General features: G+C 47.2%; 3 protein-coding genes across 6 annotated transcripts; all 3 read left to right on the plus strand.

The window, feature by feature from the left end:
- Window positions 1-802: 802 nt before the first annotated feature.
- Window positions 803-1,048, plus strand: MICPUN_55127 (predicted protein; the record flags this gene model as incomplete). Its single annotated transcript, XM_002507119.1, has 2 exons — window positions 803-834; window positions 919-1,048. 2 exons carry the CDS (start codon window positions 803-805, stop codon window positions 1,046-1,048), a joined length of 162 nt encoding a protein of 53 aa, XP_002507165.1.
- A 2,974-nt stretch (window positions 1,049-4,022) lies between these two features.
- On the plus strand, window positions 4,023-6,979 carry MICPUN_55097 (predicted protein; the record flags this gene model as incomplete). Of its 3 annotated transcripts, XM_002507120.1 has the most annotated exons (13): window positions 4,023-4,467; window positions 4,505-4,662; window positions 4,737-4,801; window positions 4,860-5,067; window positions 5,127-5,174; window positions 5,325-5,409; window positions 5,477-5,578; window positions 5,655-5,763; window positions 5,818-5,985; window positions 6,041-6,148; window positions 6,232-6,291; window positions 6,371-6,441; window positions 6,502-6,979. In XM_002507120.1, 13 exons carry the CDS (start codon window positions 4,229-4,231, stop codon window positions 6,713-6,715), a joined length of 1,635 nt encoding a protein of 544 aa, XP_002507166.1. The 3 variants fall into 3 exon arrangements, with proteins under 3 accessions (XP_002507166.1, XP_002507167.1, XP_002507168.1); XM_002507121.1 differs by lacking the exons at window positions 4,023-4,467; window positions 4,505-4,662; window positions 4,737-4,801; ... (5 more) ...; window positions 6,371-6,441; window positions 6,502-6,979 and having other exon boundaries at window positions 5,623-5,985; window positions 6,041-6,181; XM_002507122.1 differs by lacking the exons at window positions 4,023-4,467; window positions 4,505-4,662; window positions 4,737-4,801; ... (6 more) ...; window positions 6,041-6,148; window positions 6,232-6,291 and having other exon boundaries at window positions 6,353-6,441; window positions 6,502-6,715.
- A 3,936-nt stretch (window positions 6,980-10,915) lies between these two features.
- MICPUN_77748 (predicted protein) lies at window positions 10,916-13,989 on the plus strand (the record flags this gene model as incomplete). 2 transcript variants are annotated; one of them, XM_002507124.1, is made up of 2 exons in its annotated part: window positions 10,916-13,318; window positions 13,728-13,989. In XM_002507124.1, one exon carries the CDS (start codon window positions 10,916-10,918, stop codon window positions 13,316-13,318), a length of 2,403 nt encoding a protein of 800 aa, XP_002507170.1. The 2 variants fall into 2 exon arrangements, with proteins under 2 accessions (XP_002507170.1, XP_002507169.1); XM_002507123.1 differs by lacking the exon at window positions 13,728-13,989.
- Between the last annotated feature and the right edge of the window lie 1,785 nt (window positions 13,990-15,774).

Consider the following 15,774-nt stretch of genomic DNA (forward strand, 5'->3'; position numbering starts at 1 on the left):
TGAGCCTACGAACGAATGAAGGTGCTTTCTATTCGTACGGCAGTAGATTATATGTAGCATGTATGTATCCATAGTCTACCTTATTATTCTTCGTAACATATCTTGCTTTGCTTCATAAGTGTATATATGCACACGAAACCCTTAACAATTACACATATATTGCTAGCTAGCTAGCTAGATATATAGGAGGTTAACCTTCTCTTTGCTCCAAGAAACGGGGCCGCTGTCAACGCCTGGAGAATGGGGGGAAGCTGCGGCGACCGAGTGGACGGACCTTGGACAGCTGCTTCCGTCGCGGAAGTGCACAGACGTCACACCGCAAAAACCCAGTGCCTGGGTGGCATCGGGAAGGTGAGACCGCGCGCGGAGGACGCGCACACAACTACCTTGAGTCTAAATTCCCACCACCATAAACTAATCTTGGCACGCATTTGGTGCTTCCTTGTTCCGAAGACGGGAGGCCTCGCTGCCTGCACAAAATAGTGGGTCAGATTAATTTTACAATCGCGGCCGAATCAGAGGATAAGGGCACTGCCATTGGTCTGCAAGGCTGCCATCCCTTGAACCAGCAATATAGTGAACCCTAACACGTGGGCATTACGCAGCAAATCGCGCGCATGCATCCAACGTCTCAGTTGGGACACTTGGCACACGTTTCGCCATGCGCTTTACGATGATCGGCCTTGACTCACTTGCTCCTCGGTTTGCTTGGAGTGGCCGAGCCAGCAACCACCTTTCAGCTGAAATTCGCGGTTCTTGAACGAACTGGACACGACGTGCCAGTTCGACTGTTCACAACACCATGGGCATATGGATACGTGTAAAATTCTATCTGTGTGTACCATAGCTATGGTCTTGGAACGGATGCCGCCGAGGAGCGCATAAATGATGCCGCTGGCTAGTGTTCAGTCACAAAAGTTTGAAGACATGCATTGCAGAGGTAACTAACACGCCATGGGGGGAGCGTATGCGGATCAATTTCTTCCCGAGGGGCGCAAGAGTGCCAAAGTGCTCGCATGCATCGCCGTTTCTCGATATGCAAGGATAAAGGCAATTGACGGCGGTGAATCAGAGAAGGACTGCCAGCTCATGGTTTCCGTGGTATGACGCCAAAAAAATGGAGACGTGAAATTTTTTTCCAAACTCGATGCTGAACGAGACCAAGAAGCCCTGACGCGAGAAATAAACGCGGTGGGATTTTGCATCTCCTTCAGCATGTGTGTACACCTCACAGAAAAGCGTTTTGGATATATGCCGAGAAGGTGTCTCTGGTGAGCAAAAGATTCAGCATGCATCCTCCTCCGGTCCCGAAATTTGTGGCCAAGGCAGTGTGCCACCCGAGGTTAGGTGCATGCCCTAGGGTCCGGTGATATCGTAGGCGTGAAGTGGCCCTTGCACTCAACGTGGCAAGCTGCGCGCACATGGCCGTGGAGAACATGACTCATACGAAGGTAATAGCGAGCTCCAAATCCTACTTCAAAACGGAGGGAAAGTTAGTGAGCATTCTTTCACGTAACACTATTCGTGAATACAAGCAAAGTCACTCAAGATCTTCACAGCGATTTGACTCCACCGCGGGGAGGGAAACGTCACCAACTCCACCGATAATCTGCACACTAGTGTCACCAAACGCAGCCAACTCGCGCGGTGCTGTTTTCCCATCTGCCTTTATCTTCACGCATACACGCAAAATGTTTGCCGCCGAAAGAATATGAAGTGGGCAACCTTTACTTGTCTTTCTCTGAGCCCATCTCTCTGTGTATGACTGAAAGTTATTTCCGAGAAAGATGTGCGATCGAAGAACACCTGGATTTACCCAGTTTGCCTTTAACACGTTTTCATACAGGACAGCTTCACAGTGTGGCATGAACCAAAAAGTCGGGTCTTTTGTGGGCTGAGCATCTGGACCAGCATATTTATCACATTCTTCCCTTGTTAAGAGTGTCGAATTTTCTGAACTACAGTTGCTGGTATTGTAAGATTTATTCGGTTGGTTCGGATGATCGACGATAGATCCAAAGATCTTATGAAGGGACCCGACGAGCTCTTTATCAACTGGCGTAAACACTGGGTCATAAAGCTCCACGGCCGAAAAAGTGAGCCCAAAGTGTTCTAGTAAGATTATTGCGAAAGAAAGCTGCAAGCGAGCATCAATTGAATTCGAAGGCGAGCCTAATCCGAGAATGATGCAACGACTTAGGTTTGTATTCGAACTGGTTACCCCAGAAAATTTCAAGTCTTCGAGAAAGGTATTGACAAACTTTGCCCCGCGGAGCTGAGAGATGGAGCGCCTTAACAGATCGATGGTGCGCTCTAGCGTTACACCGGGACCGTCCTCGCTGGGGCGCACGTCTGCATCTATCCGGGCCTTGAGCGTTGCGAATGCTGCAAAACAAATCAAAAAGAGAGGCGCGACTTTCAAGAATGTTCGCAAAGACAATAAACGCTTGGGACTGGAGGACTGCAGGCGATTCTAACCATCAATTCCACTGACTTACCTGCAGAGTTCATCCTACGGCAAGATTTTCTCCCCACGACGGTCCAACCTAGCCGTGTTCAGTTGCACAACAGAGTGATTAAGACTGCCGAGACTCGCGGTTGACTGACTGATCTACTCACCGTCCTCCGACATTTGAAACGACGTTCACTAGCTCGCTCTAACTAATAAGCAGAATCGTAACCTTGGGAGCTACTGATGAAGATGATAGCGGCTCGCCCTTCACTAAGTCTGTCCGTCATTTTTTTGCGGTAGGGTCCGGGTAAACTACAAAGCGACCTCACCAGGAGGGAAATGCGCAGGAACCTCTCCCCGTCGGCCCACGCACGCGCAAAGCTACCTCCGTAACTATCACCTTCTTATTGTAGTCCGAAGGACAGATTATTATGCACAACATGGCTGCTGTGTTGAAGATTATTTTGGGGGGTACAAGTCATCCTTACTTGATGAGTTGATTTCCCCATATATATACTGACGCGCGCCACGCGCTGACAGGAGCGGTTTTCAACATGAGCAAGATGCGCTCTCACATAGCCGCTGACGCGCGAGTAACAAGCGGCGCGCTGTATCTTTAGAGTCCTCGCCGTGTCTTTAGGGGTTTGGGGTTGGGCTTTCAGGGTTTAGAGTTTAAACAGCCGCGAAGCGGCTCGTCGGCCACTCCCTATTTACATCAATTTCCTGAAGCATGCCACGCGCTGCAGGCCCCTCCCTCTAAAAAAAAAATTCATAACGCAGATGCACAACATCCCACGTTAAATACCTTCTTTCGATAATAATAAACACGAGGTACGAATGAAGGTAACTTTTACCGAATGAAGCTTAATATGCCACGAGCTTTATTTATTTTCCCTTATTTCAATTAGCCTACTCCAGCCTGCCAGCTGCTGCCTGCTTTATTTCTTGATTTGTTACATGTATTACACATAGACTATATGTATGCTTCGATTCGTATGTACGTACGAAGGCACATTATTTATTAGCTATATATATGATATCTATCTGGATATATGGAATACAAGCAATGCAAGGGACGAATGAATGAACGAAGCGAAGTAATAAGGTATGGAATACATGATAATCTCTATCCATACACGTGCGTGCTATCCCTTAGAAATATCATATATATACGTAATACGAAGGTAAATAATATGTCGAAGGTATTACGTATGTACATATGACTTATATATATATGTATTCTGGATTTCAATCAGGTTGGAACACTTTTACGCCGATAACTTATTATAAAATGACAAGTTATCACCTTTAACTTTGGAGCTAAAGGTACCATTGATTTAATCGTCGTATGGTAACATATATAAGTGTAACATAGTTATCAAATTCACGTTCCAACGTTAAACTCAGACTCATCATCGTTTACCTACAGCGATACCTTATTATTATAAGGTATCGCTTTAGGTGTTCCAACCTGATTGAAATCCAGAATACCTTCGAAGTAATAAGGTATATATATACCAGTTATTATCATGATTATTCCTTCTGCGAAACACAACTATCTGGTTCGAAGGCTGGGAGGTTCCATGCAACGCGTGCGACGAGATACGTCCAGCGGAATCGATGACAAACGACTAATTCCAATAATGCATATTGGACGGCGGCGTTAACGTCGTGTCCTGACCGCTTCCGGTAGCGAGAGCACCGTTCAGCGCTTCGGATATGCGATACAAGGAGAACTACTTGTGAAACTGTTGTATTTTGCGACAAACTCTGAAGATGCATTTTTCAACGGCTTGGTATCATCAGCCTTGCTTTGTTGAGCGGTGGACACTGTTGTCAGTAGTGCTTTTGATGCAAGTGGAGCTCTTCAGCTGTGTCTTTACAGATGCGCTGCCGGAATTTCACTTATACCCGTCAAAAGGATCGGCCAACACCATCTTTAAAATAGGAGGCCCAGACTATCTGAACTCTTCACGCACCCGTTTTCGGTATGGCCTTTTATGTGGCTTTCACTCGTCAGTTTCTTTTCCAACGCTGATATTCTCTTCGCAGAATCGGGAACCAAATATTTTTACCATTCGGGTTTGAAAAAGTCGGATACGAATCGATAGTGGGTTTAGAAGTTTCGTCGCTCGAAGGCAGCTTTTTTAGTGTACAAGTGACTCGAAACGGACGCGATTTTTCTGACACTGGTATCTTGTTTCAATATGGTAGGATTAACTAAAATATAACTTAAACCGATGCGCGTTTGCTGGATTTCGTTGTTAATCTTGTTGAAATTCAGTTCATGCAACTTTGAATGACGTGCATCCAGTAAAAGTAATGAAAAGCGGTGGAACGGTTGTAACGGTAATAAGAGTAAAACAACGATTCTGTAAGTTTGCGAGACCATTTCCTTCCTCGACAGATACGCGGCAGTGGATTGTCAGACGGGTACTATTGTCGCTCAAATGGCCTTCCAAGCATTCTGGTTGAAGGAGCATCGACGTCTTCTGTACTGATGAAGTGTGAAATTTCCATTATGGAACATGCAGAGCGCTCCACATCTCGTATTTTCATTTCAGCAAATCCAGATCTTGGCCTGCTGTCCGAAGGCCAAACGCTCCACTTGCTAGGTCTCCCCAATGATTTAAGTAGTTTTGTACCATCACACTTAATCTTGCTTTCAAAACAGAGGAAGCAAAATATTCGCGACTATCTGATCTCGAAGTGCAGCTCCAAGGTTCGCTATCATTTTGACTTTTTAATGATTCCGGCAATGAGAGCATGGAACATTTTATACACGCACACACATCTGCAGTATAACGCTGCTCTCCGCATCATACGGAATTGCACTCCTCGATCTCATCAAATCTGAATATAATTCACTCAGGGTCCCTCTTTACCGATCAATCGGCGTCTGTGTGGTGCAAACTGGGAAATATATGTTCCTTGGGTCGGATCATATCTGCGACGCGGTGAGAGGACATTTTAAGGACATTTTAAGTTTGATGATCAAAAGATTCAGTTGGCCAAACAACTCAGAATGAGCTGCACGGATCAAATTCGGCAACGTGAAGGACGTCACTTGCAAATATCAATGAATCAGGAAAGCTTCACGAGGCGACTGACTGAGGCCAGCCTTGAGTTTTTCATTCTCTCTGTAGGTCGACTTCACAATTGTTCAGGACATGCACGTCGCCCACGTTAGAGACACAGTTAGAAACAAACGCGATCGCGAAGAAGAAGAGCACCGCATTTCCGAACGTAAGAGTCGAGTCGCCCTTTCGAGGTTCCTGGATGCAGAGAGAGTAATCAATGCGAGATACACGGTACAGAATACAGTTCCAATAAAACCCAATATTTTTATGACACCGTTTAGCCAGGCTATTTCCATCGCCAACACAATGTTACAATTTCATCATTATTCTGACTCATCAGTGTCGTTCACTTCTATGTTGCCGCCAACCATCGACTCTCTTAATCCAGCCGTTGGGACGTTTGGAGGCGCTCATATGACCTGGTTGACTGGCAAAAATTTTGCAAGTTCATTAGTTCATTTCTTGTCATGTTATCTCGATCTGACTAATTCTTTGTGATTTGCTGTAGATAAATGATGATGTATACAAGTTGCACTGCTCATTTGGGAATATATCTCAATCTGCCCGTTTCATATCATCATCAATCGTCACTTGTGATGTTCCCATGGTGCTAAAGGTAATTTTTGAAAGGAAAATATACTGTTTCTGATCCAAAAACGCACGTGAGCCTCCTGTTCTGAGCCTTACGTTAACTTGCAGCATGGTTCGGTTGATCTCACGATATTGTCCTCATCGACATCGTCGGGTGTCCGAACAGAGGTGATCAACGTCGATTTGCAAGAAACTTCAAACATCATTTCAAAAACGTCCAGTGGCTCTCATGGTGTACGTATTGCAGGCCGGTTTACACTACACACTTCTCGCCCGTGCTCTTGTAGGATCACTTGCACCAAAACGGGGAACTGCGAGGTATATAGATTGATTATTTTTGCATCATCGCTTGGGATGTTAGTCGTTGAAAAACTGCAGGGGTGGTACCGTACTTCATCTACGTGGATCTGGGTTTTTCAACTCATGGGATTTGAGGTGCAAGTTCGGAAGTATTCAAGTTAACATTGCATATGTGAGTGAAGCCGAAATACGGTGCTTTTCACCTTCACGAGCTCACGGGGAATCCGACATGCAAGTCATCCTCAGCGGTCGACATGTTTGCGGCGCGTCGGCGTACATGTTTGTTGTATAGCGAACAAAGCGCACTGATGAAGCCCCCAGTATTGAAGAGATTGAAACCGGCCTTTACACGTACATGACATTTCATTCGCAACAAGAATATAGGTCAGACACGCTAACAGTGGCTGCTGGAAACTAAATCTATAGCGCACTGATGTGTGCAGCTCACTGCTGTTGACTGGCGCTTGTGTTTGAGTTGCTATTGCACTGAAAACCCTTCTTTAACTGCGTGTCATGTAGCTCCAGAATCAATATCATTCGCCTGATGCTTCATAAACATCTGCTCTTCTTGAACCATGCGGAAACTCTTGAGCTTTTCCTGATGAGTCAACGCGGGATTTCAAAAGATTCCTGGCATTTTCGCAGTAAGCTGCATACCACAAATCGTTTCCTCTTCACCTCCATCAGCTTTGCCGAATGCATGCCATGAAAAGTGCGAGCTCCCTGTGATAAGGAAGGACGAATCATGAAAAAATATTTAAAAGAATGATCTGTTTCAGCTTGCCGTGATCCATGGATGCTTTAAGGCTTCGTTCACCGTCATTCGTGCTGTTGTGTCGACCTGCAAGTGCTATGTGACTTTCTGAAACGAAAATGATTAAGGTTAGCTCCTACTGTTAAAAGCCTCTGCACGCAATCTTTGGCTTCTGAACTAATGTGGTTCCAAAGGTAGTCATCCATGGAGTACTCCCCTGATCGAATCTTCTGAAATAAAACCTGAAGATGTACGCGTCAATGGTCTAAACTGGGACTTGTGAGTCATCAGAAAACTTTGGTGAGCTCCACGAACCTGCTCATCCTCAATATCAAATGGTGAGTTGCCCTATGATTTTTCCAGAGCATCGTCATCCAATAGTTTTCACCAAGCAAACAGTGTAGCTATATCTAACCGTCAAAAGGATATATACAATAACGCCAATGCTCCACATATCAACTGCAGGGGTGTACTGCGCGTCTTTTCACATTAGGACATGCTAGGTGCTGGAAAAGGCTTGTTAAAGTACTGATTTTTACCGTTTCTGAATTTGTTCCGATGTCCAGAATCTCTGGCGCAACATAAAGTGGAGAACCACAGATTGTTCGCAACTGACTGTCATCAGTGAAATACCTAGCATTCATGAGCACGTTTGTAAACTTGTATGCCTCTCTCAAAACATTTGCGACACACCTTGCAAGCCCAAAATCAGCAATTTTTACCTTGGCTTGAGGCGTCAGGTTTGATAACATAATGTTCTCGAGCTGGTGATTGCATCAGAGATGTTAATCCTTTAAAACATGTCATATGCACTGCTGCAGTCACCTTAAGGTCGCGGTGCACTATATTTCTTTGATGCAGGTATTCAACACCTTTCAAAATCTGTGAAACAACCGCACGCGCATCATCCTCAGAGAAACATCCGGCGTTCGTTATTCTGTATCTCAATAGGTTGACGATCCCAATCGAACGAAAATCCAAGTTTTTCACCTTTCGAGCAGCTCTCCGCCCGAGGCAAGCTCAGTCACGATGAATACTTTTGTTGGGGCAACGTATGTGCAGATTAACCGGATTATATTTTCGTGTTGAACCTGATCAAAGGAAAGATGTCGGACCAAGCTGAGACAGTAGACTATTTTTTTATAAAGCAATCATCTCGCCTCTGAGAGAATGTAAACCTCGCGTTCGAGACTGCTGTCCGAAGGAAAATACTGTGTCTTGTCTACTTCCTGGAAGGAGCTGTAAGCCTCTTTGTTTCGGAGGTTCTGTAGCCTACTACCTTAACTGCAACAAACTCGTTGCTAAGCCGATCAAGGCCTCTATGAACTGTTGCGAAACCTGTCGATACTCACGAACTGTAATATAAATACATTCGCGAGGCAAGATGCGGCCATACCTCCAACACCGATCTGTTCGATAAGCGTGAAGCGTTGGAAAAACTGTTCCGTGTCCTGCCCGAACTCAACTCGGCTTGACATCCCCTTTAGCTAGGAAAAGGTTGGGATGAAATTTCGAGCAGGCGCGCGAAGTCAAAGAAGAGATCAACAGGCAGGCATCGACTTATGACTGAGTCCCGGCATGCTCTGCCCTATCGTGCACGGATAGAACTGTCGGCTGGTCGAGTCATCGCAACTGAGGGGAAATATTGCCGAATTTCCCGCACGTTCATAAATAAATCCCTTAAGATTAGTCTACTACGTACGCGTACATATATACGTATATATATGGATACGTACGTATCACTTACGTATCTATTAGCTTCGAAGCAAGGTACACATATATATATAAATATCAGTGTAAATATCTACATACCCACATACCTTCATTATTATTCGTACCTTCGTTCGAAGGTATAATAATGTGAAGATATGTATGGATACCTTCGTCGTACGAAGGTATGGATATATATATTAAAATACCAATCAAGTAAGCAAGCAAGGTACGTTACCCTCGAAGGAAGGTACCTTCGTTCGTACCTTCGAAGGTATATATGGATACCCCGAATGAAGGTATTTAAAAAAATTCTCCAAAGGTCGAATCAATCGTCTGTGTGAGTGATCGTGTGGTGCGAGAATTCGTCCTCTGGGTGGTCGGCATAGCCGCGAGGCATGCATGCATACACGATACTATCGTTCGTACTAAAGGCTTGATTTACATCTTTTTAGGTCGTTGCGTCACCCTATCAAATATGTAAATGTAAATATCCAACCCTATTTAAATACCCGTTTATATGAGTAAACGTAATGTGACAACTATGAGACGCTGACTCAAGGTTCTCGAGCTAAAAATCCAAAAATGTTGACAACTATATGTAGCGCTAGACCATCGTTCTTGATTTAATGATGTCAAAAATGTCGACAACTATATGTAGTGCTAGACCATCGTTCTTGATTTAATGGTGTCAAAAATGTCAACAATGTATGGAACAGATAGACTATCGTTCTTGATTGATAAACGATACCAGGTGAGTGTTACAATAATAATGTACCTTCGTACGAGACAAACCTTCGACCTTGAAAAACTATACCAGGTAGGTGATTGTTACATTATTTATATGGAAGTTAATAAGGTGGTGTAACATCGCTCGGCTATGCTAGCTAGTAATACGAAGCAAAGGTATGGATACGTACACATATATATACTATCATATGTCCACATACATATCTTCGTTCGTATGAGTTTCGTATGTAGTTATTTATACACTGTTACTATGGATACCTTCGTTTAATAATCAACGAGAACGGACATCCGTTTAAACGGATTTTCAAAACTGATCGTGCATACATGTATGGTGACATTTCCAGATAACTTTTCCAACACTTAAATTCCGTGAAGGTTCGCCAACGTTTCCGCCGGCCGTGTGCCCCAGAAGTCAGCCCGCGCGCGCATGAACTAGAGAGCGGCGCACCCGCCTCCGAATCACAATCGCCCTGGTTTAACCGAACAACCGGTAGCTCCTACAATGAGCGGTATGTCTCCTCGATTCTTGTGATCAGCTCGTGCTCTGTTAACTCACGACCCGCCCTGGCCACCACGGAATCTGTATCGGGACCTGGCCCCAACGCTGTGCTCGTCAGCCCTCGGAGTCGGCTTGCTCACATACCGCACCATCGCCCGTCTTCGTATAAATAAACAGGACGATCCACAGGAACCCCGACGGATCCCGGGCGACAGCATCCCCCTGCGTCGATAGTGGCGGGGGCTCCGGGTGCTGGCCCCTCTCGAATGGGGCCAACTCCTGTTGGAGGGAAAGCTGTCCCTCAGCTCGGCCCGATGTCCACGAGTGCGCATCCAAAAAGCTCTGGGGGGGGCGAAGCTGGCGCTCCTGGTAGCATGATGCTACCGTCGTTCCCAAATTTGTCGGGCTCACCACCTGTTCCAGGACTGCAGCACATTGGACCACCTCCGAGTGGCCCGCTTTCAAGAGGGGTTGCCCAGCCAACTGCCCCACCAACCGTCCAGATGGCGAACCTCGGAGTCGGAGGTTTGCCCGGATCACTCAAACATCCTGGACTTCCCGATCGACCTATAGACCCCTTGGGACACTTTACCAAAGGCGGAAGTTCAGTGAGGTCTGCCCCTAACAGCGGCCTGGGTCCATTAATGCCTCCGGTATTGGCTCCCCCACAACCGCAAAGAGTGGGCGTCGCGACGTCTTCTTCCATTGGCCCGGCCATATTAGGAGGGTACCCTGGGGTGGCTTCGTCGGGACATGGCGCGTTTCCTTCGCCTGCTATTATGAGCACGACGGGAACGACGGCGGGCTTCAATGCAGGATTGCCTCAGTCAAGTGGTCTGGCAAGCGGGGCAGCCACGCAGCAAAATTCTTTCGTGGAAGAATTCTCCTCATTGCAGCTCGGAGGCGGTGGGTCTATGGGGGACCATGGCGCGGATCCAAGCCAATTTCCCCGTCCTGGGGACGACGTTCCGGTGCCAAATAGTGAGTTAAGCTGCGATCCACGATATCTTCGCCTCACGGTGAACGCATTGCCTGCCAACCAGGCACTGAAGCAGAGATTTGCTTTGCCTATTGGCTGCATGGTACGCCCACTTATTCCTGGAGAAAAGGTTCCCACAGCGCAATTTGGCAGCACGGGCATAGTTCGGTGCCGTAGATGCCGTACTTATGTCAATCCGTTCGTACATTTCATCGACGGCGGTCGAAGGTTCCGTTGCAATGTGTGCCAGCTGCCGAACGAGGTACCGGTCGACTACTTCTGCACGCTCGACGCAAATGGGACACGAAGAGACATTGCAGAGCGTCCCGAGTTGAGGCATGGAACGGTAGAGTTCATCGCAAGTCAGGAGTACATGGTCCGCCCGCCGATGCCTCCGACGTATTTCTTCGCATTTGATGTCTCTGCCAACGCGGTGTCCAGTGGCTTCTTGGCGAAAGCTGTGAATACAGTGAAGGAAACCCTTGACGAGCTTCCAGGAGGTGAGCGTACACATGTGGGCTTTCTCACTTACGACAATGCCATTCACTTTTATGGGCTCAAGCCTGGAAGCATAACACCGCAGATGATGGTGGTGGCCGAGCTCGATGACCCGTTTTGTCCGGCGCCAGAAGATCTACTGGTCAACCTTGGGGACTCGCGGGGTGCGGTCAACGCCTTGCTTGACATGCTTCCCAGTGCATTCGCGGCCACCTCGCAAGTGGACTCGTGCATGGGCCCCGCGGTGCAGGCAGCTTACATGGCGATGAACCATATTGGTGGAAAGTTGATGATGTTTCAGTGCACCTTGCCATCTTTAGGACAGGGTCGCCTATTGAACCGCGGCGACGATCACAGAAACGCTGGCACTGACAAGGAGCACCTGGAACGAGCTCCTGCAGACCCTTTCTTCAAGAAAATGGCGGCAGAATGCTCCAGACAGCAGATATGTGTGGATATATTTGCTACGGCATCACCTTATGGCGATCTCGCGTCACTTTCCACCTTGTGTCGGTACACAGGTGGCCAGTTGTACCATTATCCAGGTTTTCGACCTGAACGCGACGGATTGAAACTTTGGAATGAGCTCAGGCATAATCTCACGCGTTTTACCGCGTGGGAAGCAGTCTGCAGGGTGCGTTGTAGTAAGGGCTTCAGGGTTTCCTCTTTCAATGGTCACTTCTTCGTCCGTTCGATGGACCTCCTCGCACTTCCTGCCACGAATGCTGATGCTGCACACGCGGTGCAAATTGCGCATGATGAACAGCTACCAACCGGCAGCGTATCTTACCTACAGTGCGCGCTGTTGTACACGAATGCAGACGGCGAGCGACGAATCCGGGTGCATACCATGGCAGTGCCTGTCGTGCCAGACATTGCGTATATGTTCCGGAGTATTGATGGCGGTGCAATGAGTGCGTTCCTCACAAGGCTCGCCGTCGAGCGCGCTCTCACTGCACGCTTGCAAGATGCAAGGGAGTTCATGCAACTAAAACTGTCACAGTCGATGCGCGAGTTTCGGCTGCTCAATACGAGTGCGGCAAGGGCATTCAACTGCCTCATTTTCCCGGACCGGATGCGACTGGTGCCGCTTTTCACGCTATGCGCAGCAAAGTCAGCTGCGCTTCGTGGACAGACGCGTGATGTGAACGTGGACGAACGCATTCACTCGATATATGAAATCATGTCTGCACCTACTGAGGCTATATTGCGAAGGCTTTATCCCGCTATGTATGCCTTGCACGTCATGCCTCCAGAAGCTGGTTTCCCAAATCAGGCTGGCGCAATCGTGATGCCTCCGAGAACGGTGCTGGCAGGTGAAAGAGTTGACGCAAGAGGCGCGTATCTTGTTGATGATGGACGTCATTGTTTGCTCTGGCTCGGAAAAATGTTGGATCACGGATTTCTAAATGCAGTATTCGGTGCGCAAGGCCCTCCAAAGCCCGATGTAGACTTCGAGCCCACGCTGGTGGAAGGGATTCAGCTCAGTAAGCAAGTGTGTGGCGTGATCGGCGAGATACGACGAAGGGCTGCAAATGGATGTCATTGCACGCTGACAGTGATCAGGCAAGGCGATCCCTCGGAGGCCCTTTTATTCCCATTGTTGGTCGAGGATAGAGGTGCCGGGGGCGCAGGAGCCATGTCGTATGCTGATTTTTTGATCCAACTGCACAGACAAGTGGCGCATGCTGGTGGACTTCAATAAAACTTGTGACATACGAGCTTTCGAGATGTCGTGTCGTGATGAGCGAGATTTCCTTCGTTCGCTCGTGATGTTGGAATCTCACAGCGCTAAAGAATACGAAGGTACAAAGGTACGAAGGTACCTTCACCTTGTGCAAAAGGGTAACACGTTCAGCGACCTGTGTGGAGATTAATATAGATAGATGGTGTCCCTAGCACAAAACGGGCAGGGTACAATTTGTCCTGCTCAAGGTTTTACTCTGTCAGGTCGATTTTCTCAGTCTATTTTCTTGGTCTATATTCTCAAAACACCATTCTGCTTGGCCATAACTTTTACGACCGGCTGGAAGTGGCTGGTATTGCCCGATGGTATGTTACACCTTCGTAGCCTATTTATTTCGTTCTCATATGAAAATGTCACTACTGGCTAGACCAACGACCTTGAATTATTTGATACGAAGGTACCTTAACAAATTTGAGCTCAAACCGAGAAAGCCTTGTTTTTTCCGATAAACCAATTTACATCTCCTGATGACTTGCATATTACCTTCGTACTAGCTAGCTAGCTGCATGATCGACTGCTGAGGCGAAGTCCAAAAAACGAGTGATGAAAGTATTCACGTCATTCAACCTCATCCCCCGTGCAAATAGACTTAGCATTTCATGTATAAAATGATACCTTCGTACCTTCGTAAAAGACGGGATATGGCAAATGACCACTTTTTCGGAGGTACTGAAATCTTACCCTGCACTGCTCTCAACGTTGGGTTGGAGTCGAAGAGCTCCATTACCTGAGAAGGGAAATCCCTATTGAGCTGAGAAGATGACCTACAGAATCCGATTATCGCTCTACTTTTAAGTTCTCCAGGCTGCAGATTGCTCCATGTCACTATCCTCTTCCCACCAGGTGCTAGTCTTGTATCCAGAGCGAAGGGTCTTTAGTGGCGAACCGTCTGCATCGCTCAATCCGATAGCAGTGAGCATCTCTTGCTTTGCTTCGCCAAGCGTAAACCTGTCTTCGTCCTCTGCAATGCAGACGAGTTCGCCCGTGTTTTGCTTTACCATGACTTGCCACGGTGCTGGATATTCACGGAAAATTGCCCCAGAATAATTTATAACGAAAGGAGACACACTTATGGTGCGCGAGTAGGCCCTTGTTCGCAGGTAGTAAACAGGTTTTATCTTCGAAAGGAAACGATAGTGTAGATCTTTCTGAGGAAAAGAGAAAAGGCCGAGATCTGCACGCAACGTGTCAAGCTCATTGTTGAGAAACACCAGTGGCCTGTTGTCGGAAAGAAGGGAAAAGAAATGTTCCGTGCCAGGCAGGTCAACCGTGGATAGGTTGACAACGACAAAAATATCGGCAGTGAAGCCCTGGCAGTCGTCGTCAGTACTTGAGCGCGTCCGAAGTCCTTTGCCACTAAAAGTATTATCAAAAAAACTCCAGATGTTTTCTGTCTTCTTCCCATCAAGAGTGTTAAGCGCACAACCATCAGAGAGCTCCAAAGAGTTCAAGAAAACCTTCTTGGCACGACGATACTCAGGACCATCGGGAACTAATATTTCACAGGTTTTACCAGTCTCCCTGTACACCTTATTGAAAATCGTGAGGGCATACTGAATATTCAGGTCAATGTAAACATCCGAAGCTGCTTTGTAGCTCGCATCCTCACCAGGTACGGATGGGAATTCCACTTCCATCAACCTAAGACCGTCACGTAGACCATCTAACACAGACTGGCTTGCGTGAAGGCAAATATCCTGATACGAGGCTGGATTATATATGGGTCGCCCTTCCCTCCGAGACTCTCGAGCGCTCATTTCTTGTCTTGCACTATTCGTGATCGTTTGTATAGGACGGAAGTGCCTTCGGTTTCCTGACCACCTGAAAATATCCACCTGCGGTCGGATGCAAGTGTTTAGCTTCGCCGCTCCCAACGTGAAAGGCGCATTCATGGTCTATCCTCGTGGATGATGCTGTGGACACGTTCGACGCAAATTTATATATGGCTCGTCTTTTCCTCGGAAAGCTATGGAAGGTCCAAAAATGACACCCACTTCCGGGTGTGAGTGAAGAAGCGCAGCCACAACCGGTCAATCGCAAGTCAGCGTTGCCTCTCGGTCGGTAACACTTACGAAGGTATTACGAACGAGTGAAGGTACCTTCGAATGAAGCAAGCAAGGTATTACCTTCATTCGTGGTAGAATATTATCGATTCGTAATATAGACCACTTTCCCTATATCTATCGTTGACTCGTTGATTTCATTGACTCGTTGATTTCGTTGACTCGTTGACTACTGTTGACTCAAAGTTTGGCGCCGAGCAGCATCTTTGCAAGCGGCCAAGCGCGCTCGCCGTCCTCACAGGGCGCCATAGGGAAAAAAAACACGCGCGACCCTGTTTTAGTCAACAGTCAACGAGTCAACGAAATCAACGAGTCAACGATATAGGGCATATATGGTATACCTTCGTACGT

Source organism: Micromonas commoda, chromosome 1 (assembly GCF_000090985.2).
Source record: "Micromonas commoda chromosome 1, complete sequence".
Classification (NCBI taxonomy): domain Eukaryota; kingdom Viridiplantae; phylum Chlorophyta; class Mamiellophyceae; order Mamiellales; family Mamiellaceae; genus Micromonas; species Micromonas commoda.